This window comes from Pseudoliparis swirei, chromosome 7, assembly GCF_029220125.1.
Source record: "Pseudoliparis swirei isolate HS2019 ecotype Mariana Trench chromosome 7, NWPU_hadal_v1, whole genome shotgun sequence".
Lineage (NCBI taxonomy): Eukaryota > Metazoa > Chordata > Actinopteri > Perciformes > Liparidae > Pseudoliparis > Pseudoliparis swirei.
In genome coordinates this window covers 21771758-21794610 of record NC_079394.1, presented here as the reverse complement: position 1 = coordinate 21794610, position 22853 = coordinate 21771758, and the positions used below count along the sequence as shown (strand labels likewise).

At 44.2% G+C, this 22853-nt stretch overlaps 2 protein-coding genes across 6 annotated transcripts in view; one reads left to right on the top strand and one right to left on the bottom strand.

Annotated features, from left to right (window-relative positions):
* Positions 1–22618, bottom strand: part of tm2d2 (TM2 domain containing 2) — a 125081-nt gene extending 102463 nt beyond the window's left edge. The window contains exons 1-6 of one of the 5 annotated variants that reach the window (XR_008832192.1): positions 22263–22618; positions 21497–21584; positions 21293–21408; positions 17635–17832; positions 12844–12961; positions 10711–11201 (exon numbers count right to left, since the gene is read on the bottom strand). Coding sequence is in view for 1 of the 5 variants with exons in the window: in XM_056418040.1 (XP_056274015.1) it covers positions 17619–17832; positions 21293–21408; positions 21497–21584; positions 22263–22525 (681 nt within the window). In the remaining 4 variants the exon portion in view is untranslated. Of the gene's footprint in view, positions 1–10710; positions 11202–12000; positions 12069–12843; positions 12962–14992; positions 17833–21292; positions 21409–21496; positions 21585–22262 lie in introns of those variants that run through there. The other 4 variants (XR_008832194.1, XR_008832191.1, XR_008832193.1 and 1 more) reach the window with 4 other exon arrangements.
* htra4 (HtrA serine peptidase 4) lies at positions 4702–11950 on the top strand. Its single transcript, XM_056418038.1, is given in 9 exon segments — positions 4702–6172; positions 6276–6296; positions 6298–6478; positions 8052–8246; positions 8393–8425; positions 9634–9748; positions 9841–9898; positions 10488–10583; positions 11772–11950. Coding segments are annotated over 9 exon segments (963 nt in total). The 5' UTR covers positions 4702–6074; the 3' UTR covers positions 11938–11950.
* Positions 22619–22853: the final 235 nt, after the last annotated feature.

Below are 22853 nucleotides of genomic sequence, written 5' to 3'. Positions count from 1 at the left end.
CACAACCTGTAACTCATGTGCCAACTCCCTAAACCAATTCTGCTAAACTATAAGCACAATTATCTGCTTTAGACACAGATTTCAATTGTTAACCTCACTTTCTTCAAAACACTAAACACCATCCTCTCTACTTTGCACACTTCATCAATGCCACACCTCCTTGTGTCCAGACAGAACACACTGCTATTCAATTGGCAAAACTTCCATTTCCATGGCTGTTGTGCAATTTGGAATCAAACAATATAAGGGCCACAGGTGACCTCCTGATTTGAAGAATGGATGAAAACATGGAAGGTAGAGGAGACCAGAGAGGCAGAGGAGTATTTTGTTGGTCCTTTTTTATTTACACTTTTCTTTTCTTTTTTGTTGACTGTATTGGTCTATTTTCTATTGTTTGTTTTGTGAAAAAATTAGAAAAAAGAAAGAAACATTTTTGTTGTATATTTGTGTGTTTTATATTTTGAGTTAAAATATTATACATTTACAATATTTTACAACAGGAGAAAGCGTACAGTAACACTAGACATGAAAAGGCATAATGCTCCTGATAAGGCCTTCATACTGGTGTTTTCCCATTTCATAGTGTTTTCCATTGAGCACATCAGTGTTCAATCGATGCTTAGAATGTCTACTCATATAATGGGCTGTGTTTGTCATTTGAAAACAAAATACCCTTTTGAGGTGACATAACACTGTTTTGAAAGCAAAGTTGCATTTTGCAGGAGATATAAAGGGTTTTGCATTTTGTGTGAGTGGTTTTGGGATTTGTGTTTAGAGTTTTGAGAAAACGAGGCATGCTTTCAAAACATGTGTTTAAGCAATCGAGAAAAACTGTAAAGGCTGACTCGTTCTGCCTGTTTTGTGATATACAGGACATGCCTAAAAGGTGCCTAATATTTCTAGACTGAAATAATATCGGCATTATAATTATTAGAACTATGAGGATTTTTTTTGTTGCCTATTTTGTGGTGACCCCTCAGGACTTGGTGCCCTACGCACAGCGCGTAGTTCGCATTATGGGAGCGGCGGTGCTGGTAGTAGTGTATAGCATGCCGCACAAACAACAATGCAACTAGTGGAGGCGGCAAGGTGCTCAGTGTTGCCAGATTGGAAATGGTGAAGTATCGTACCAAAGGCTCAAAATGGTCGTATTTAGAGGATAATTATTGTGTATCTGGCAGCATGCGCAAAAAGGTGGAACGTAAGGGAGATACCATTTCCAAAACTTGTAAGGGGTAAATACTAGTTTGTGAAAACCCAGAGAAACACAAATATCCGACGAAGCAAAATCCCGGACGTTTTTGGAATCCCTGCCGGACGCATTTTTTAGGTCTCAAAAAGAGGACATGTCCACGGAAAAGAGGACGTCTGGTCACCCGACCTTAAACACAACCTACTGAATGTGTTACGGTTTCGAACTCGCCACGGGGTTCGAACCCACCACCTCTGCGTTCTGCTGCTGGAGCTCCTGTGCGATATCCACTGCGCCGTCCACACTCTACCATCTAAACACTCAGGCTCATCTGAGCCTTCCTACCTGGTGACGAGCTGACTGGGCGTTGGCACTGCACACCTGCTCTCAGTTACAATCAACTCCAGAGACTACAATAACCCGGTCTTCACTCCTGCTCCTCGCCAGATCATCCCATAGAATCACCTGGCAAGTACCAGGAGAAGCTTTGAGCTACATTGTTGCTGTCCGTACTTTGTAGAGCTGTTTTCAGTGCTTTGCTGCATTCCTTCTGACACCTTTTTTCACTCCGGACCTGCCGTGCCACGACCCCCTGCCTGGACTCTGACTACTCTTCCGAATGCCCCGAAGTTTTTTTTATATTTTATATATCTACCTAAATACGTATGCTTAACAACAGCCTGTGAGTTTTATGTATTCAGGTAGATTTATAGATATATATATATAGACATCAAAACGCCTCGTTAGGCATTAACTCATTCCCTGCCTTCGGAGTACTGCATTTTGGGTTCAAACACCACTCAGTCCTAACAGATGATCTGGCCAACATGAACTCAGCTGACTCCGGAGGTCAGGCCTCTCCACCTGGGCCTCTCTCGTCTGCCCATGCTGCTATTCAACGCCAAGACAAGGTGCTTGCTGACCACGCCCGGCTACTTCGTGAGGCTTCTGGTATGATGCAGAGCGTTGCTGGGGAGCAGCGGACCCACTCTCAACAACTACTGCAATTAGCCAGCGATCAACAGGCCCTGCTAACTCAGTTGAACACCATTTCCACCCAGTTGACTGCTCTGGGTGCCGCAGCCTCACCAGCCCCGCAAGTTCCTGTCACTACAGCTCCGGGTCCACTTCCCCCTCCTGGTCCTATAGCCCGGGAGCCTAGCTTAGCTAGCCCTAAGCCTTATGATGGGGCTTTCACAGAGTTTAGGGGATTCATGTTGCAGTGCAATTTTGTTTTCGAGATGCAGCCCAGCATGTTTTCCGCCGATGCAGCCAGGGTAGCCTACGTTGCCACTCATACTACCGGTGACGCTCTTCGTTGGGTCCAGTCTTTCTTGAGCTTCAACCCGGGGACAAGACACAACTATGCCAACTTCGAGGAGGAGTTCAGGAGGGTTTTTGATCACCCCGTCGCCGGTCAGGATGCAGGCTCACGGCTACTCCACATCAAGCAGGGCTCTCGCACGGTTGCTGCCTATGCAATCGAGTTCCGCACACTCGCAGCCAGCGCGGGATGGCAGGACTCCACTCTGCGCTGTATCTTTAGAGATGGCCTCACGGAGGTTCTGAAGGATGAGCTGGTTAGAGATAAGCCTGCTGATCTCAATAGTCTCATCAGCCTTGCCAGTGATGTTGACGAACGCCTCCGTGAGCGCAGGAGGACCAGGGCACATTCACATCAAGGCTCCTCGCGTTTGACTCCCACTCTCTCGTGTTCATCTGAGACTTTCGGTTCAGACTCAGGTGATGAGCCAATGGAGGTCGGCCGACTACGTCTGTCTGCTGCAGAGAGGGAGCACTGGAGGACCAGGGGTCTCTGCATGTATTGTGGCCAGAGGGGTCACATCAGAGACGACTGTCCCAGTCGGCCAAAAGATTAGGCTCACCGGAGACCAGGGGATTCCAGGTGAGCCGAATCTCTCGTTCTCCTACATCCACCGGCCCTGATGTATTCAGGGACACCATTCTCCCCGCTTCCCAGGTGATTGGAGTGATCACCACGGATCTCGAGGCAGCGGTCAGGAGGGCTCAGTGCACTCAACCTGATCCGGGAACTGGACCCCCCAACCGACTGTTCGTTCCTGATGCGGTCCGGTCCCAGGTTCTCCAATGGTGTCATGCCAGCCGGGTGGCTTGTCATCCAGGGATCACCCGCACCCTGTCATTTGTGCGCCGGAGATTCTGGTGGCCTACAATGGTGGAGGATGTTCGGAGGTTCGTTTCTGCCTGCACGGTATGTGCTCGAAGCAAGACATCACATCAGGCTCCTGCTGGTCTCCTGCGCCCGCTTCCTGTCCCGGGTCGTCCTTGGTCACAGATTTCTTTGGATTTCGTCACCGGTCTTTCCCCGTCCATGGGCAACACCGTTATCCTCACAGTGGTAGACCGTTTTTCCAAGGCTGTGCACCTCGTGGCCCTCCCTAAGCTACCTTCTTCAAAGGAGACCGCTGAGTTGCTCATGGAACATGTATATCGCCTACACGGACTCCCAGCCGACATCGTTAGTGACCGTGGCCCCCAGTTTACCTCCCAAGTTTGGAAGGCTTTCTGTAGGGGCATTGGCGCCACCATCAGTCTCTCCTCCGGGTATCACCCGCAGACAAATGGACAGGCGGAGCGGGCCAATCAGAACATGGAGACAGCCCTCCGATGCGTTTCTGCTCTTCATCCGTCATCCTGGAGTAAGGACCTGCCGTGGGTGGAGTACTCGATGAATACCCTTGTCTGTGATGCCACTGGTATGTCACCCTTTGAGTGCTCACTGGGATACCAGCCTCCCCTGTTTCCGGCCCAGGAGACGGAGGTTGCCGTCCCCTCAGTGCAAGCCCACCTACAACGATGCCGGAGAATATGGAGGACTGTCCGTGCAGCTCTACTAAGGTCAAACACCCGTGCTTGCCGAGGGGCCAACCGTCGGCGCACCAAGGCCCCGCAGTACAGGGTGGGTCAGCAGGTGTACCTCTCGTCGTCTGACCTGCCACTACAAGTGGAGTCCCGGAAGCTGGCGCCCCGGTTCCTGGGACCTTTCAGGATTGAGCGTATCATCAATCCTGTTGCTGTACGTCTCCAGCTCCCTTCCTCCATGAAGCGGGTCCACCCAGTATTCCATGTCTCCAAGATAAAACCCATCTCCTCATGTCCCTTGACACCTCCACCCCTTGCTCCCCCTCCACCACAGATGGTCGATGGGCATCCTCAGTGGACGGTGCGGCGGCTACTGCGAGTGCGCCGTTGTGGTCGTGGGTACCAATACCTGGTCGACTGGGAGGGGTATGGACCTGAGGAGCGCAGTTGGGTCTCCCGGGGCCTCATCATGAGTCCTGAGCTCCTGCGAGAGTTCTACAGGGATCATCCTGATGCACCTGGAGGGTCGCCAGGGGTCTCCCGTCGAGGGGGGGGTCCTGTTACGGTTTCGAACCCGCCACCTCTGCGTTCTGCTGCTGGAGTTCCTGTGCGCTATCCACTGCGCTGTCCACACTCTACCATCTAAACATTCAGGCTCATCTGAGCCTTCCTCCCTGGTGACGAGCTGACTGGGCGTTGGCACTGCACACCTGCTCTCAGTTACAATCAACTCCAGAGACTACAATAACCCGGTCTTCACTCCTGCTCCTCGCCAGATCATCCCATAGAATCACCTGGCAAGTACCAGGAGAAGCTTTGAGCTACATTGTTGCTGTCCGTACTTTGTAGAGCTGTTTTCAGTGCTTTGCTGCATTCCTTCTGACACCTTTTTTCACTCCGGACCTGCCGTGCCATGACCCCCTGCCTGGACTCTGACTACTCTTCCGAATGCCCCGAAGTATATTTTATATATCTACCTAAATACGTATGCTTAACAACAGCCTGTGAGTTTTATGTATTCAGGTAGATTTATAGATATATATATATAGACATCTAATTGCCTTGTTGGACATTAAAACGCCTCGTTAGGCATTAACTCATTCCCTGCCTTCGGAGTACTGCATTTTGGGTTCAAACACCACTCAGTCCTAACAGAATGTCTGCATGTTAACTTTGCCACCGTGTTAGCATGGCAATGTTAGCATTTGGGTCAAAGCTGGCCGTGCCTAAATTACCTTTTGATAAGTTCAACCCCCCCGACACAGAATGGCCAATCATAGCGTAGCTATCACGGAGGTGGAGCTAGTCGTGGTAAAATGTGTCTAATAGTGTTGTAAGTTTCTAAAGCGTTACGTGGAGCTAACATTAGAAGATCACAACAGCACGTCATTTCATTTGTAATGGTTGAAAATGTGAATGAAGGACTACCTCTCTTTACAGGAACCATGTTGTTCCTTCATTTCATTGTCTTCTGGTTCATGTTTACACTGTGACCGGGAGACTTTAGCTTCTATCTTTATCTTGCTAACCTGTTTATGCAGGTCAAATGAATATTTAAGACATTTCTGTCTGCTTCGCTCTGAAATTGCTTTTTGGGATTTTCCAAAACCTTATATTTATTCAGGGAGTGCAGCTTGCGATAGTGTAGGCCCCTCTATAATTCTGACCGCTTCACAGAGCATTGTCACAGCGAGCATGTTAGCATGATGACATTAGCATCGAATACACTCTTTGTTGGATGTGGCAACCTAAATGGCAAAAGCTGTTAAGATATTTCACTGAAAACCTGAACTGAAAACCTTGTGGTGGTGCTACAGGAAGACGGATCACCACATTTGCTGGTTGTCTGTTGTTGTTGTTGAGATATTTATTGTAATGTGTGATGAGCCAACATATCAACACTTACATCCTAGCGCTGCTAGCATGGCCAGAAATAGTTATAATATAGTTTTTTTACAGCATTTATTCCATCACATGTTAAAGTTTAGTGGCCTAACATGGCATAACTTGTAATTTATGGTCCTGTGTCCTCAAAGGAATGCAACATCAAGGAAGTATGCGCTACAAGTTCAACTTCATCGCAGATGTGGTGGACAAGATCGTTCCAGCTGTGGTGCATCTAGAGCTCTTCCAGGGGTAAAGCTATCCAAAGCGAGTACATCCAAATTGTCACTTTTGACACATATTCCTCCAGATAAAAAAACTAACATGTTTTCCTTTTTGCCCTTCCTCTTGCCAGAGAGCCATTTTCCAGCGAGGAGGTCTGTGTCAAGTGGCTCTGGGTTTGTGGTGTCGGAGGACGGCTGGATCATCACCAGCGCTCACGTACTCAACAACAAGCGGCGGATAAAAGTTGAGCTGAAAAGCGGCTCGCAGTACGACGCTTCAGTCAAGGACGTGGACCAGAAGATGGACATTGCGCTCATCAAAATCGAACCAGATGTGAGTGTCCTCTTCGAAGTATTTCAACTTGAGGCGCAATTTGCATCAAACGCAACCATGGGATGGGATCTACTCGCGCGGAAAATTCGCAACGCTTTTGGTGTGAACGCAGCATAAGGCTAACTTGGGTTTTCCTCTGGCTTGTCATCAACCCCCAATAAGTTATTCCATGGCGAAAGTCAACAAGGTCCTCTGCTTGACAAAAAATGAAACTTTTATTCTTCTGTTTTCTGAGTCCCTTTGGGGGCGGTTTCTGATCACGTCTCGCAAAATTCAGCGCCTCCGATTATTTATGGTGTTTGGGCGAGATGCCATCCTGAATAAAACATGTCAGCGCGTAGACACGCTCTTACACAACCAGCTGCTTTGTATGGTAGAGGTGGAGTCTCGACTCCTTCAGTCAGACTCCACTCAGTGTGAAGCACACGATTAACATCATTTTAGTTGTGATCTGAATACAAGAGTACCTTAAGAATCCCAAAAGAGAAAGCTGGAGCAATCGCTGTCTCTTGACTGCTTTATAAGGTGAAGGAGTCTGTGAAAAACAATCAGGGGAATGGTGACAGCTGTACAATGCTGTTACTCTCTGGGTCCGTGTAGAGGAAGTTCTAACGCCGGACTAATAGGCAAATTTGTGATGACATAAGACTCAAGGAGATTTGACTATAACTGTTGTCTGAGCAATGCAAAACACCCCAGAGAAGAATGGCATAAGCCTTGAGGAGGCAAGCAGGGACAAGCTAAGGCTTAGTTTAATTGTTTTTCTTCTATATTCAACAAATCCCATGTTGAGATAGGTGCTAATGAAACTTGGTGTCAGGAACATAGGCGCAGCTTTTATTACCAAAGGCATAGATTCAACTCGAGATGAGACAATCCAGGCAATGAAGGATTGTCTAAGAGGTTTGAATTAATAATATTCACAAAATTGTGAACAAGCAACGATTGCTTTGTTTCAATGCCAGAGGTGAATTCCTTACACACACACACACACACACACCACCCTAAATAAAGACTTGATGTAAAATGAGAAAAGTCCTGGAATCATAAAATAGACACACAGGTTAGGTCCACTGGGGAGAAATAATTTCTGGTTATGTTAATCAGAAATTATGTAATTGATGGAAATCAAACAGTGTTAACATATTTAGGGTAGCGCAACACTGTTTTATTCGTCTTTATTAATTCGCTATTGATCATCAAAAGCGGCTGCCTACGTTACCCACGATCCAGTTCTATCTTACGCTTGTCTACCATTGGGATCTGATCACCAGCTGTCTGAGTCTGTCCTCATTGTGGTCCTTGAAAATAAAACTTCAAAATATCAAATTAACAGGGGCCAAACAAACACACCGTTTATCGAAACCAGTCACGTTAAATTTACGTAAATGACATTTGTGACGATTTTTTTCAGTATTCATTTAGTGAGGCAGCTCTCTAGTGGGGCAATATGGTATTACAAGCTCCCTAAGACATGATGGTGCATCACCAATCAAGGCTTTGTAGGTGAGAAGAATTTTAAATGCGATTCATGGATTCATAAGATTGATCGGCGTTCCCTTCTCTGCTGCAGAGTCCCCTTCCTGTGCTGCCTCTTGGCCGGTCCTCAGACATGCGTCCCGGTGAGTTTGTGGTGGCGGTGGGAAGCCCATTCTCCCTCCAGAACACCGTCACCACGGGCATCATCAGCACCGCCCAGCGCAACGGTCTGCAGCTGGGCCTTAAGGACCCGGACATGGACTACATCCAAACCGACGCCATCGTCAATGTGAGCGAGAACACAACCGCACACCCTGTTTCCCTGTCTTGGTTCTATGTTTATTTTTTCATTTGATCTGTTCTTGGCAAATTTTATGTTCCACTTTTACGACGAGTAAATCCAAAATGTTTTTTTGTTGCTCTGTTGATTCACAGTACGGCAACTCCGGCGGGCCGCTCGTCAACTTGGTAAGAGGATTTATGGCGCATGAAAAGTGATGACACTATTATTCATCATTTGCATACTTGTTATGCCCTCTGCTAAGCAGGCAATCTTTCCTGTTTTATTCATGACAGTGAAGACTAAGGTCATGATTTTTGTTTTATTTAATACCCAAAGCCTCCGGTCTGTCCCCCCAGGTTCACGATTAAGCCTCCCTCGCAGTATTTTAGGACAAGACCTGATTATGGGGGCCCTTTGCATTTTTATAAATATAAAATCATACAGATGATACATTCATTCATCAGGGTTGCTACCTCTGGCTCCCTTTTCCTAAAAATGCAGCGCTTTCTAAAGGAGAACAGTTGCCATACCAACGAGGCATGTTATAAATCGTCCTTCGCTGTAAAAAAGCCAGACAAGATACTACAATAACCACGACTGATGGGTTTTGTTCAAGATAAAAAGGAATATTTAATAGACCGCAAGCTTGGGAATGTGCATTGGAAGAAAAAGAGCCGTAGAAATGAAACGCTTCACATCACAATTGCCAGTTTTCCATCCAAACCTATTGCAATTTTCAAAAACAATTTGGAGAAAATCGCCCAAAGCAAAAGAAAGAAACAAAGTCTTGTTTCGATCAACTCGCATTATTAAGCATAACTATTCAGAGTTGGTTTATCGCTATACGCAGTGGGTGGAGCCAATTCTCCAATCGGGAAAACCGTATTACCATTTGAGAAGAAGCGACATGACGCATGTATTACACGACAATGTGTGGTTCATTTAGCGTGCAAGACGCACGTACAATAATTCATATTCAATACGAACACATCGGCTCAACTATTGAAAGCTCTCAACGGGAGTAAAATGTGAGCGAGAGCGCGGCAATTGGTTTAATTGAGTGTCGTGTTCTTTTTCACCGTTATTAACATAGATATTTCACTTAGTTAACATGGTTTTCTCAAGCTCGACCGCGATGTTATTCCACAACCTAAACAACATGATTTTGTTACTTACGCATAGCCGCGATGGCTTCTGGGTAAACGCGTAAAAAGAGCTGTTTCACTACGTAAAACCTGCAACGTACAACTTAATCCGATTCACTCAATTATTTTCCCATTGACACGTTTTCATCGATTTGGCGAATCCAATTCGCTTAATTCGCTTTCCATTGCCACAATATCATCGATTTGCTCAATCCGTATTCAATTGCCATGTCTGATTGTTTCACCAGGACGGAGAGGTAATCGGTATAAATACCCTGAAGGTGGCGGCGGGAATCTCTTTCGCCGTCCCCGCAGACAGAATTCGGCAGTTCCTCACCGAAGCCCATTACAGACAAGCCAACCGTGAGCAGGGTCTCGTGTTTTGTGTTGTGGATCGCGTTGTCTCCTCCACTTTTTCTAATAATAATTCATCCAATCCGTTCATTTACATTCAGGAAATACCGCGGAGAAAAAGAAATCCATCGGCGTTCGGATGCTGCAGCTCTCCCCATCGTAAGTGAACGTCACGAGGGCCGAGGTCAACGACTCCTTGCTGGTTTTAGGAAGAATTCCATTTTTTAACGAGTCTCGAGAGTCTCTGTAGTAAAGTGAGGGGCACCGAGCGTATTGTAAATGGATATGTGGATGATCTTTTGCCACTGAATTGGGGATTTTATGTCCCAATATCAATTAGTACGTTGATACAGTATCACACATTTTCTCTGAATTAGAATAAAAAACAGTTCATGTTTCTGTAATGTCACTTCAAATTAAATAAATATGCCTACGAGATGAATAATTCTACGAATAAAATAAATCCTGAAATGAATAAATGGCAATGAATATATATATATATATATATAGAGTATATATAAGAATAGGGATGTTCAAAATAGTTCAACAAATAAATACATGTCTATCTTTAAAGTGATGTTTTTTAAAGGACTACTTTTATTTTTGTCAAGGCAGATTTAGATTTAGATTTACTTCCTAATGTGATGCTGACGTCGTCACGGTAACCAAATATAGTGACACAGAATGACTAGTTTCCTTCCATTTCCAGATTTCTCTCATCTAATCTTCTTTGTCTCCATTTTTCCAGCTTGATCCGAGATCTCAAAGAGAACGAGGCCGAATTTCCAGATGTGAGCTCAGGTGTTTACGTCTATGAGGTAATACCTGGAACAGCTGCATCCAGGTAAGAGGCCAGCTACAATCATCCCATTCAATTTACGATTTCACAAAATACAGATTATTGATATTCGCTGATGGTTTTCCGTTTCCTCGAGAGGGACGCATATAAGATGAGCTGACAGACACTGACATGCTCTCTAAAGGTTTTAATTTGATCCATTGTTAATATGATAATATTTTATCCAGGATTTATGTCAATGTTGAACAGAAACTGGAATTTTTTGTAAAAAGCATTGAATCCTTGCAGGTTTTTTTCAGTCCAAAGACACATTAGCATCACCTATCCTTAAAATAAATACAGTAATTCTTAATTGACACAGGCACGTGTCCAAATAGCATACTGTGCTGTCTTTTCATTGGACAGCCTTATCTGGAGCTAATCAGTTGCCCTTGATGGACAGAGCTACGAAATGCAAAAGCAGAGCTGTGAACTGGCATTTAGATGCACGATGAAGCCATGATCCCATGTAAGGTGAGAAGAAACCTGACACAGGAACACACTTGTCTTAAGGTCACTGTTGTCCTGTGAGATCCACCCAGCGTGGTTGGGCCTGTTTTACTGAGCCCCAAAACCCATTGGAAAACGAAACTGCTTATCCGGGCCAGAAGCTGAAAAAAAAACCTGTCATTATCGTCAGATTATCATTGTTCCGACGGTCCTTGAACACAACGTGAGCTACACATGCTACCGTTAGAAAAAAAGCATGCAATACAAAGCCTATAAGTGTGACATTTCATCAGAAAACGTTTCATTTCTACATGTCTCATTTAATATTTAGTGACCAGATCCTGTAAAAAAAATAGGAAGATTGATCAGTCATGAACATTTGATAAAAAATCCATGAACTGCAGGCTGCTGAACAGAGAGGCTTTAAAAATGTGAATAGTTCAATATATATATATAACTTAGAGCTTCCCAACATTCGTAACATTTGGAGACATGTTGGATATATAGATTCCAGTGTTTTCCAACATTTGTGAAATAAATTAAGACATTGCTTTTGTTCTCTCTGCTTCTCGCCACGGTTGTGCTGTTTCCATAGCGATACAGGAGGACTTTTGTACTGCAGTTCAAATCAAGGCCACAGAGAGAAAAATGTGACAGGAGCAAAGAAAAGAAGGAGAAAAAAAAACGTTCCGAAAAATTGCTTTGTTTTTTTCTCTCGAGGTTAACGTGTTCTCTTATCCGCAGCGCCGGCTTTATGGGTCGCGACGTCATCCTCGCCATCGACGGGCGGCTCGTTGGCTCCACGCGGGACGTGATGGAAGCCGTCCGGAGCGCTGATGTGCTTTCGGTAGTGGTGAGGCGAAAGGGGGAGGACGTTACTCTGACCCTCACGCCCAAAGAGATAGAATGATTCCCGCTCCTCTGTCCAAGACTTTCCAGAGCCGCCAATTTACTCAAATAATGTTCGCCGATCACAGGGGAAGGGAAAGCAAAGACGCTAACGCCGGCTACTCGAGAGCAAAAGAGAAGAAAAAGTCCAATCTGCAGGGCACAAAGGTCCCAATTAAACCACGTGGTTTTCTCTCCAAGGCTGCATTTCAACCCGTGTAATTTCCCTCAGGGGAAGTGTGAAAGAGAAAAATCCCGCCTTTCTTGTGGAGGCGGGATCACGTGTTGGTCGGCAAACAGAGAAACATATATAACAGATATTCATTACTTCTTTTTCATTAGTGTGTAATTACCTGATTTTTTTCTCCCATTACTACGGGAGCACAGAACGGACAAACCAGACACTGCCCCCTGAGACATTCTTCTCGTCATGTTTTTGGAAAAGGGAGGGGGTGCTCTGCTGTGTGCAATCTGCAACTTTACCGCCGGATGTCCCCAAACCACCCGTACACTGCTCCTTTAACCCTTGTGTTGCCTTCGGGTCATTTTGACCCGAATCAATATTACACCCTCCCCCCGCCTTCGGATTAATTTGACCCCATTCAATGTTTAATGTCGGTGTTCTTTCGGTAGTCAACAAACAAACATAAAGTGCCTCACACTTAAACTTGGAAAACAATATTAATTCTAATAATTTTCTGGAGGTTTTAATTGCTGGCGTCAAATTGAACCCAAAGGGTAAAATATGTTACTAAATATAAAGGTAACAGGAGGGTGAAACATTGAATCGGGTAAAAATGACCCATAGGCGGGGGGAGGGTGTAATATTGATTCGGGTCAAAATGACCCGAAGGCAACACAAGGGTTAAGGCTTTGCCAAGAGGTCTACCAGCCTGTCCCCCCCCCCCCCCCCCCCCCACACACTCACGGTCTATGATGGATGCAGACACCACATGGATCCAGACCTGGATCTGGATCAAGAACCCTGTGGTGAGCATGAGAGCCTCGCTGAGAGACCGCACGGCTGCTCTTCAACCGCCTCGAGTCTGAAAGGTAAAAAAAAACATAAGGTGTCATTTGATTCAAGTGCAGACAGCTGTTGTTTACTACACATCCACGTAACGTTACAATGCTGTGGTCGGACTTGACATCTGGTACGGTGTGACAGATATGGAAACAGAATGGATTGGTTTGCCAGCATATATTTGTTCCTCCAGAAGACAATATATATCGGACATTAATGGACTGTGTCCTGTATTAATAGCCGAGAGCTCTAAGTGTGGCAACTAAAATGAGAATCCCCTCGAAACCATGAAAAAAGATGTACAAGAGGAGAATTAGTGATCCAAAGTAAAGCGGTAGAGCAATTAAACAGAGAGGAAAACACACACCTGCAGAGGACAATATCCTCATGTTTCATCGTATCCCATAATCAGATTTAAAGTTGTGTTTTTCCCGGTTTGTCTCCATAACACTTCACGGAGGACGATCTCAGATGGAATGTTCGCCGTTAAGAAGACAGAAAAGAAATGACAAATGAACCATTCATTTAAAGGGCCGGTACGCAAAAATACATGCAGATAGTTGTGAATTGATTGGCTCACGTTTTAAAGGAAACCCATCGGCGAGGTTTCAACCTCCACCCCAATACGATGGTGGTAAATGGAATTTCACTTGCCGTTGGAAAAGTTTCGGCAGCAGATAGTTTTTTTCTGGAGACAATATGGTGATAATCCACAGGCCTCACTGTGTTATACGCATGTTAACCTGTTACAAAAGCTGTCAAAAAAGAATATTCTTATCCGAAGTAAGTCATATATTTTATTCCAATTACTTTCTGTATCGTATTTAAACTTCAAACTAATTTAAATGAAGTATTTCCTCACTCAAATACATTTAGTTAGGGTGACCAGATTTGAGTTTGTGAAAAAGAGGACACTTCGTCTCTTGGGGGTCGTAGTAGTCAGTGTGCCCTAAGCATAACTCCTGCATGATGCCCCCCCTGAGATAGGAAAGGGACACGCGGCGTCGACAGGGGGGGGTGCTGAGCGATTAAACTTCTCTCTTGTTCTGCCTGTTTTGTGATATACATGCCTAAAAGGTGCCTAATATTTCTAGACAGAAATACTATCGGCATAATAATTATTTTTTTAGTTGCCTATTTTGTGATGCCCCCTATATTCTTGGTTCTGGAAATAGAACCAGGTGTTGTGTGACTTTTCTAAAACTAATTTTGTTCACGTTCATGTGACGTATTAATTCCATTCACCTTCATTGTGTTTGGGGTGGACGCAAAGCCACAGATGTATCAATATCGACAGTTGGAGGCTACCGGTGTGCCGCGCGACTCTTTTTCTAATGATGTCATGTATTCAATCAGAATGTTCTGGTTGGTGAGGATAAAGAAGCCTGAGGCCGCGTTACTCGCTGTAACTATATCCTCCATGGTTAATGAGGATCATGCATATTTACTGCGACATAAAACACTTTTTTTTACTGCATAACCGATGATGATAATAAAGGTTATTTTATAGGCCTGCTGTTAAGACAAAAAAGGGACGGGATCTAACACCCACTGTCAATATAATATAGAACCTACTTAAACATGATTGAGATTCAGCTTTAGTGGACACGGGTACTGAGACGTGGAAATGCAGCTCAAGTACATGAGTTGATCCTCAAACTGTGATCGAATAGCGGATAGCACTTTTCTTTTATATTATGAATATATGTAATATTAAATGTCCCCAGACCTCCATGAACAGCAGAGTGGATTTAAAAAACATTTTATAGAATGTGTGGCACCACGAGCCGATCAGCTGACTGACACAAATGCAGTTCATAACACTCCGACTGTGTGCATGTTTGTATTAATGTTAGTACTAAAAATATATATTTTTTTGGATCTTTCTTATCAAAGATTGTGTACTCTTTTTAGGAAATAGTCCTGTTTGTGTTTGTTGTATAATCGTTGAATCTACATGTATGTCTTTGATTTTGGTGAATGTTTTAACTGTGTACATAAATGTGAGATAAATATAGATGGTTGGAAAAATAAAGAATAAAGCAACTCAGAGTCCGGGTGAAGTGATTTATTGATTGCGTCATCATTATCAATACTAAATGTCATTAGTAGTTTATCCTCACTAATGAATCGTCTTTCTCCGTCAATACTTTACAAGCTCAGTATTATATGGAACCTTTTTCCTGAAACAGCTGCTCAGTATTGTCAAGTTTGTTTGGGACTATTTTCATCTGCGGATGAATCCATATGTGGTGCTGTCGTGAGTCGCCCAGTGCTCAGTCGATTGAGCGTTGCACTTTTAATGTTGTCCGACTCGCCGTGGACGATCGTTTATCTCTCCACGCGTTCCTCTGTCAAAACCCGTTGCCTACGTTTCCCATAATGCCACTCAACACCTGGAGAGCTGTGTTGGAGAGTTGAGTGTGTTGTGCTGGCTGCTAGACCCACTGTTGTTCATTTCGCAAATGATGGTGAAATAGAGCATAAAGCAGAGTATGCTTTAGGGCGGGGCTCCGAGGGGGATTGACAGGTTGCTACCAGATCCGTCTCTACGCCACTTCCTGTTCACAGGAAGATGGCGAATAGTCCGCAGGCCTCAAACCACCAGAAAAGTAGAATAGGATCCGAGTTATACGACGGCATCGGATTCGAGACTGTCGTTTCCGATCAAAACATTTATTTATCAATCAAAATATGGATCTCGTGGCGCGTGCCTGGAGGAACTTACGGTGCTCGATCAATCCCCCGCTCGTAACCCGCGTCAATACTCAAAGTACTCAGCAGAGACAACAATCTGTTGTATTGACGTCCTGCGCCAGCCCATTAAATCAAACCAGAGGACACGCGGCGTGCCAGAGCCTTTTTATTGAGTCATAACGCCAGTGATGAATACAACACGAGACACTTTGGATTGCTTCTCATCATCGCAACAGGAGGGAGTTAAAGATCAGGTCCAACTTGCACACGGGGCGCTCCGCCTCGTGGACTCGTTTCCTTATTTCAGGCCGAAAACGAGCCAACGACAAAGGAAAAACTGTCAAATCGGCATGCCGCTCAAAGAAAAGTCATTAAAACATATACAAAATATACTTATTAAAAGACATACGGCGAACGCCTATGTTGAACAGTGGATCTCAGTTAAATAATATAAAAGCTTCTATTAGGCGGATCAATATTGTACACATTTTACAAGTATATCCAGATGAAAGTAGATCTTATGTACAGATTTCATAATCGGCATATAAAACGACGCGCTAAAATGAAGAAAAAAACACTAGCAGGCTGAAAATAGAAGTCGACACCTCAACGTTGTGTCTTCTTCAACTTCTTACGATCCGAGTTTCATGGATCCCCGCTCCAAATGACGAGCGAGCACGTAAACCCCTCCACGAGAAGTTTAACAATGGAAACGATTTTAATATTTAATGCGAGGCCCCCATCTGTGTCTGAACTAAATGAGTTATAGCTGAAGACATGTGAACAGGTTCCGACAGGCGGGGAGCTCCTCCCACAGAGACCCCCCCCATCCCTCCTGAGTTAAAGGAACGCCTTTAAAAGAAAAATACAATAAATCATCACCTCGTCAGCTTGAGGAGGAAAAAAGTTCAAAGATCCAAGAGCAGCTGGAACACATTAAAGCAGCAGGTCGCCTCGGATAAGAAGTGAACTTGGTGAGCTCACGAGGCCGTTACCACGGCGATGGGAGTGGGGGGGACCGTCGCTGCAGGAAATGTGGATTCCAACGGGTGCCAAGAGTTAATTGTATTTTCTATCATTTTAATCCCCAAAACGTGCATCACTTTCACACCTGCAGGTCGGAAACGAAGAAGAAAAAGAACATCGTTGCCCTTTTAAAGTTTGTGTTTCCGCTGTTTGACAAACGGAGAGGTCACATGGGTCGACGGGACTGAATGATGTGTGTGACGTCAGCAAGTCATGCTTGGACCTCACTGAGCCCAGTGTGTTTCTTTGTGTTCTCTGGTGTCGCAAAGAGACCACCGACAAGATGTCGGCTTCTTTACCGTCGCAACACCCAGTGGTTTGGACTCCTCTTGGCGCTGAACAACTGGACTGGGACCAAGTGCCCGTCCGTGGGGTGGCAGCCAAACCGCCGCCTGCCATACTGACACCAGATGTGTTCGTTTGGCTCCCTCTGCTGGTCGACAGATGTCAAGGGCGCCGTCTTGTGAGCATTGCATCTATTTACGCAAACCCCTCAGTAACTGTGGCGACGCCCCCCCATGACATCACTAAGTACTCGAGTCCTACTTCATGTGTCCATCAAGTCAAAAGTGATCAATAGGCAGACTAGGACTGAAAGGCTAGACTACGCCCCTGGTCCGGACCGTATGAACTGCTCTACAGGTGTGAAAGAGACCTTAGTTGACAGTTAAATACCATCATCATCAATCTGTCATCCCTGTGGCTGTGAGTACAATAGTAATTATTTTTGTGGGACATTTCAAGAGGATTTAATTCAAATAAAAAATGAGAAGATTCCTTATTCTTCTCGGCAGCATCCTGGGACCCTCAAGGCGTCCTCGGGAGGTACCGAGCCCCCAGGTCCATAACGATGGCTGGCTAAGGCCCCACCATCACTGGCGTTCTCAATTTATAACTGATAATGTCTGAATGAGAAACGACCCCCCCCCCACCCGACCACGGCCTGCCGGTGCCCCTCAGTAGTATGTGCACCAGTTGCTGTAGTCGCTGGGCATCAGGCCACCGGTGATGAGCAGGATCAGGTCCACGAACCACCAGATGCCCAGGCCGCCCAGGGTGAGCAGCTTCCCGACGGCGGTGCCGGTGTGGCCCAGGCAGAAGCGGTCGACCCCGAAGCAGCCCAGGAAGAAGGAGTACAGCAGCGTGGTGATGAAGTAGTGGCCGGTGTACCTGTGCATTTACAAAAACAAAAAAAAGACATTTAATGCCACCGACCTCAATTATTCAAGATGATACAAACTAATTTCGAAAGAAGCTTGAGGGGAAAAAAAAGGTTTGGATGCACGACAATGCAAAGGAACGAACGGCATTTATCAATCCCAAGAACACAGACTTGTGTTCTTTTGGAGTCTGGTCTTGGGAGTCCAGACTCCAAAGGACAGGGGGGACGGTCTTTCTATGATTGGACCAGCAGCTGACTTGATGATGTCACCACATCAGCTGTTCTTGCTCATGAGTTTACTCCAATTATTCACTGTAAATATTTTTTTACAGTCAATCAAAACACAACCATGCTTTTTTCATGATTCTTTAAATATAATTATTTTATTTTAAATTTTGTGTGTGTATGTATATATATATTAGGGCTGTCAATCGATTAAAAAAATGTAACTAATTAATCGCACATTTTGAAATTCATTAATCGCGATTAAACGTTTTTTTTTCTTCTAAAGACTAAATCTTCTAAATGAACGAGTAATCCCTTCAGACAGCGTGTATTTTAGACACTTGTTTAATTGTATTCTTTTTAAAGACTAAACTTCACACAGAGCTGTGTTTTCAAAGAGGCTCCTACCTATAAAGTGCCAGCGAGGTATTTAATATCGTGGATGATAAATTGTTTCTTCAGTGAAACATCAGATAAGTAAACAAAGGTGTATTAGAGACCCCATTGGTCCTGTCATCTTTAACACTGAACAGCAGAACCAGTGGCCTTGGTAAACTGACAAAATGTAATGTTAACCCTCTGGAGTCTGCGCTCATTTTCTCGATTTTACAAAACAATGTAAATTCACCTTTTAAAGTCTTTTGCATATGACACATCCCAGTGTTTCCCCCACCATTCTATCAGGGTGAGGCCCCGCCCCCCTGTAATATTCTCTATCACACCAGATTACAGCAGAAGTAATGTACGGTTCTTTCCTTAAAGACGTCTTTGTTCTTTTATTAAACGTCTGTTGTTGGTCGTCTCTACAGCAGCATGTCATTCTGTCTCGACGTGTCGGTCACTCTTCTCGGCTCTCCGTCTCGCGCGCCCCAGAGCTCCATGCCGGCGTGTCAGCGTGCGCATCGGGGCGGAGCAACAACAAAAGTCCCCTGCACCTTCCGCCCCGCGTCACCGACACGTCGCCCTCTGCTTCTCTGTGAATATCGAGGAGCAGACGGGAGGAAGGAGGCGGACTGCCGCGGCTTGACACTCAGAGGAGTGAAACAACTTCAACGCACACCGGAAGTAAACAAAGTTGCGTTAAAATATTTTAGTGCGTTAATCGCAGCCAAATTAATCGCATAGATTAACGCGTTAACGCTGACAGCCTTAATATATATATATATATAGTTATATTACATGTAATTGCAAACAATTCGGTCAAAAGTAAAAAGACACCGTTATAGTTCAACGTTGAAGTTTAATTAAAATATTAAGTTATGAATCTTAACCCTCAGTCAAACTGATGTAACGTTATCTGTGAATAAATAATAAACTCTTTCTGCTCGTTAGATCCGCCAAACCGAATTATATCTCATGTTTAACCGCCACGGAGACATCAGAGCCAGCGGAGCATTTAAAGAAGTCCTGCCGAGATCAGGCTGCTGTCGGCGGCCACACAGCGCTGACCGCCCGGCGCTGCGGAGCTCACTGAGCGAGCAGAACCTCAAATCTACGGCGCAGATCTTTATTAGGCTGAATCATAACAAACAGACCACAGATTTGATTTTTAAACTACTAACGTCTCGCCTGAAAACATCTTAAAATTAAAATTACATTCCGTGACTCAACAACAGTAGTATTTAGAAGAAGTCGACTGTCAGTTGTTTATTTTCTCCTCCGCTACTGTTTCCGGTTGCTGTTGCGATAGTGTCCACTGACCACGGCGCCAGACAACACAGAGTAACGTTGGGAGACACCGCCCCCTAGTGGTGCTGCGATGCCACGGAGACTCGTCTGAATTTAGAAGTGGCTCCTTCGAGGAGGACTTTTGTTTTTGTGGTATCTGTCGTCTGTCTGCTCTACCAATGCAGTGAGCATGCATTCGTCAAAATGCAGCCGTCATCAGCTCATTACTAAAAACAGACACTTCATCCCAGCGAGCAGTCGTTGAGACAGGTGGCAAAAAGAAAAGATGAACGCTTTTTTACTGAATTAAAAAAAAAAATGTATCCAGACGTCTTGAAACATTGTGTGTGTGCAAGAAGACGACTTCATCAGCCTTTTCTGTGAAAGCCACATGACATGATGAAGAGCTGCAGCTTTATCAACAATTTTATAAATAATCAACACAATCAGAGTTGACAGCTGGTCAGCGCTGCACCTGTTGAGCAAAATGACTATGGCTCGTATTACTGACTTTTAATGGTTTATCACTTACTCTTAAAGGTTTTTATTACTTACTTTTAATAGGCTGTATTACTTACTTTTAATGTGCTGTACTGAAGCTTCGCATTGTTCGTATTTAGTTGTTTAACCTGTGTCTTAACCTGTACTGTCTGTTATTGTTTTGTTTGTTATTATTTTATGTTTTTTATCGTTTTACATTTGATATGGTCTTTCAAGGGACAACAGATGCAAACTAGCTGTGTTAATTGAATAATGGAGAACTGGTTGTGCTCTCAATTATTGCTTATGCATTTCAGGTGTGTGTGTCATATGATATTCCTTTATTCGTCCCACAGTGGGGAAATTTAAAAAATGTGTCATGTGACCAGGTCTATATAAGCTGATGCACTTGCAGAAAATAATATGCCTTGTGTGTGATTCTCAGAAACTTGCATCCAGTCTACTCCCAAGTTTATATATGTTTTGAGTCGGTACATCTTGCAGTCAAGCGCTGTTGCACAAGCTGTCTAGCTTACAACCTGGTTCAGGGCATCAAATGGTGACATTTGACATTGTCCCTTTAAAATAAAGATAATAATAATCACCATGTAGAAGCGTACGACGCAGATATTTACCTCTACGGCGGCATTACCTGGTGATGCCAGAGGACGATGCGACACGCAAATAATAATTTAGATTTCCCCTGAACATTAAGTTGAAACATCAGCGGATTCAAAAAATTGCATTCTGAAATGTGAGCACACATTTCAAGCTAATTCTGATAATTAAGAACAATAAATGTTGGGACCCAAGTGACTCTGGAGGAATGGGTCAGCGATATTACAGTTTTTTATGATTTAATGGTGTTGACGGACATAAGGAGTTTCCTGTTCTGCAATGCTGTTGCACCATTTTTCTTTTTAGCATTGGGTGTCGATGTGTCTGGCTTCCTGGAGCGAGCATTTTGTACATAATCCTTTGTAGCCTGGAGAGGGGGGGGGGGGGGGTTGGTTCAATATGGAGGATGACGATTTATGTTCGATTTATGTCCGTGTTTTTCTGTCCTTGTCTGATAGTTCGTACGCGCCGCCTTACCTGATGCAGGGCACGTTTCCTCTGAGGAACTCTTTGGCTCCGGCGCACTCGATGCCCTCGAGGGCCGTGCACACGACCTTCGTGTGGTTCACCTCTTTCTGAGTCTGGCCACCCCACTAGAAAGACAGAAACCGTAGAAGAAGAAAGACCAAATTAAGTCTGGCCGTGATTAATAATATCATATGTTCTTGAAACAGCACTCACCCCGACACAGCCGTGGCCTAGCTCCAGGAAGGCGCTGTGATTCAGGGCGTGATCGACGGGGTCTTGACAGAAGATGAACTCCTCCGGTCTTCATCAGACATTGTGTGTGTCAAGAAAGATAAGGAGGGAAGGAATGAACATTAAATGATCATCATTTCAATTACAGATATCCACAATTATATCGAGAATGAAAAAACCCTGCCAAACAGCCATTGTGTATGCAATAAAATAAAAGGATCTAAAATCCAGTTAATGCTCGTCATAGTGGTTTAATTATATTATTATTTTTTTCCTTTTTAGGGGGGGTATCCAGAAAAGATAGCCACAATTCTATTATTGACAAAAACAGGGATAGGGACAGGGATGTCTATGTGTACAGATTGTAAAGCCCTCTGAGGCAAATTTGTAATAATGGGCTGTACAAAATAAACTGAATTAAATATCATATATATACATCATATAAATGGTATGCCATATAAATACATAAATGGTATATATATATAAATGGTATATATATAAATGATATATCATATACATATGATATATTATATATATAATATATATTAAATATTAAATATTTTATCAAGAGAATATATATATATATAAATGAAATATTTTATTAAGAGAATATATATATAAATGAAATATGTTATAAAGACACATTTCTGAAAGCAGTATATTTTGTCTCACAGCAACATCTAGGATTAGCATCGACGTTAGCTAGCTAGCATATCATTCTTCCAGGACACCGCCTCCCGTTACTCACAGATAGCTGCAGAGGACGACCGGAGATGGGGGGTTGTACTCGTAGCTATCATTAGTCGTGCTTTCTCCCGGTACTTCATATTTCACGTTGTCCGTCGGCTGCTCGTTGAACGGGACCGTTGTCGCTCCCTGGCGAGGAGAAGCTGAGGGAGTCTCCGTTGTCGACGAGTTTTGGGAGTAAATTCCTCCCAGACATTGTAAGAAAACGACCGCCAGCAGCAGCAGGAACTGCCCGCACAACAGAATGTAGCTCACCGGAATCATCGTCACCCTCACAATACCACATTCACTCTAATGAAACAGTGTAACTGCGACATTTAACGTTCACTATCTAGCTAACCTAACTACCTGCGAAGGTTTGTTTGTGTCGCATGTGTATGACGCGCCAGAGCGACGCAATCAACACCCGCCTGGAGGTGTGTGTCTTTTCTTTTTCTACTTTATTTCCTATCTGCTTTATTTGACACTTTATTTATTGATCTGCTTATTTCAAACTTTATTTCACACTTTATTTATTTATCTGTATTCATTTGTACACTTCAAGTTAGGCTTCCTGTTAAAAAGTAGTTATTGTTGAACACAGAGACCAAAA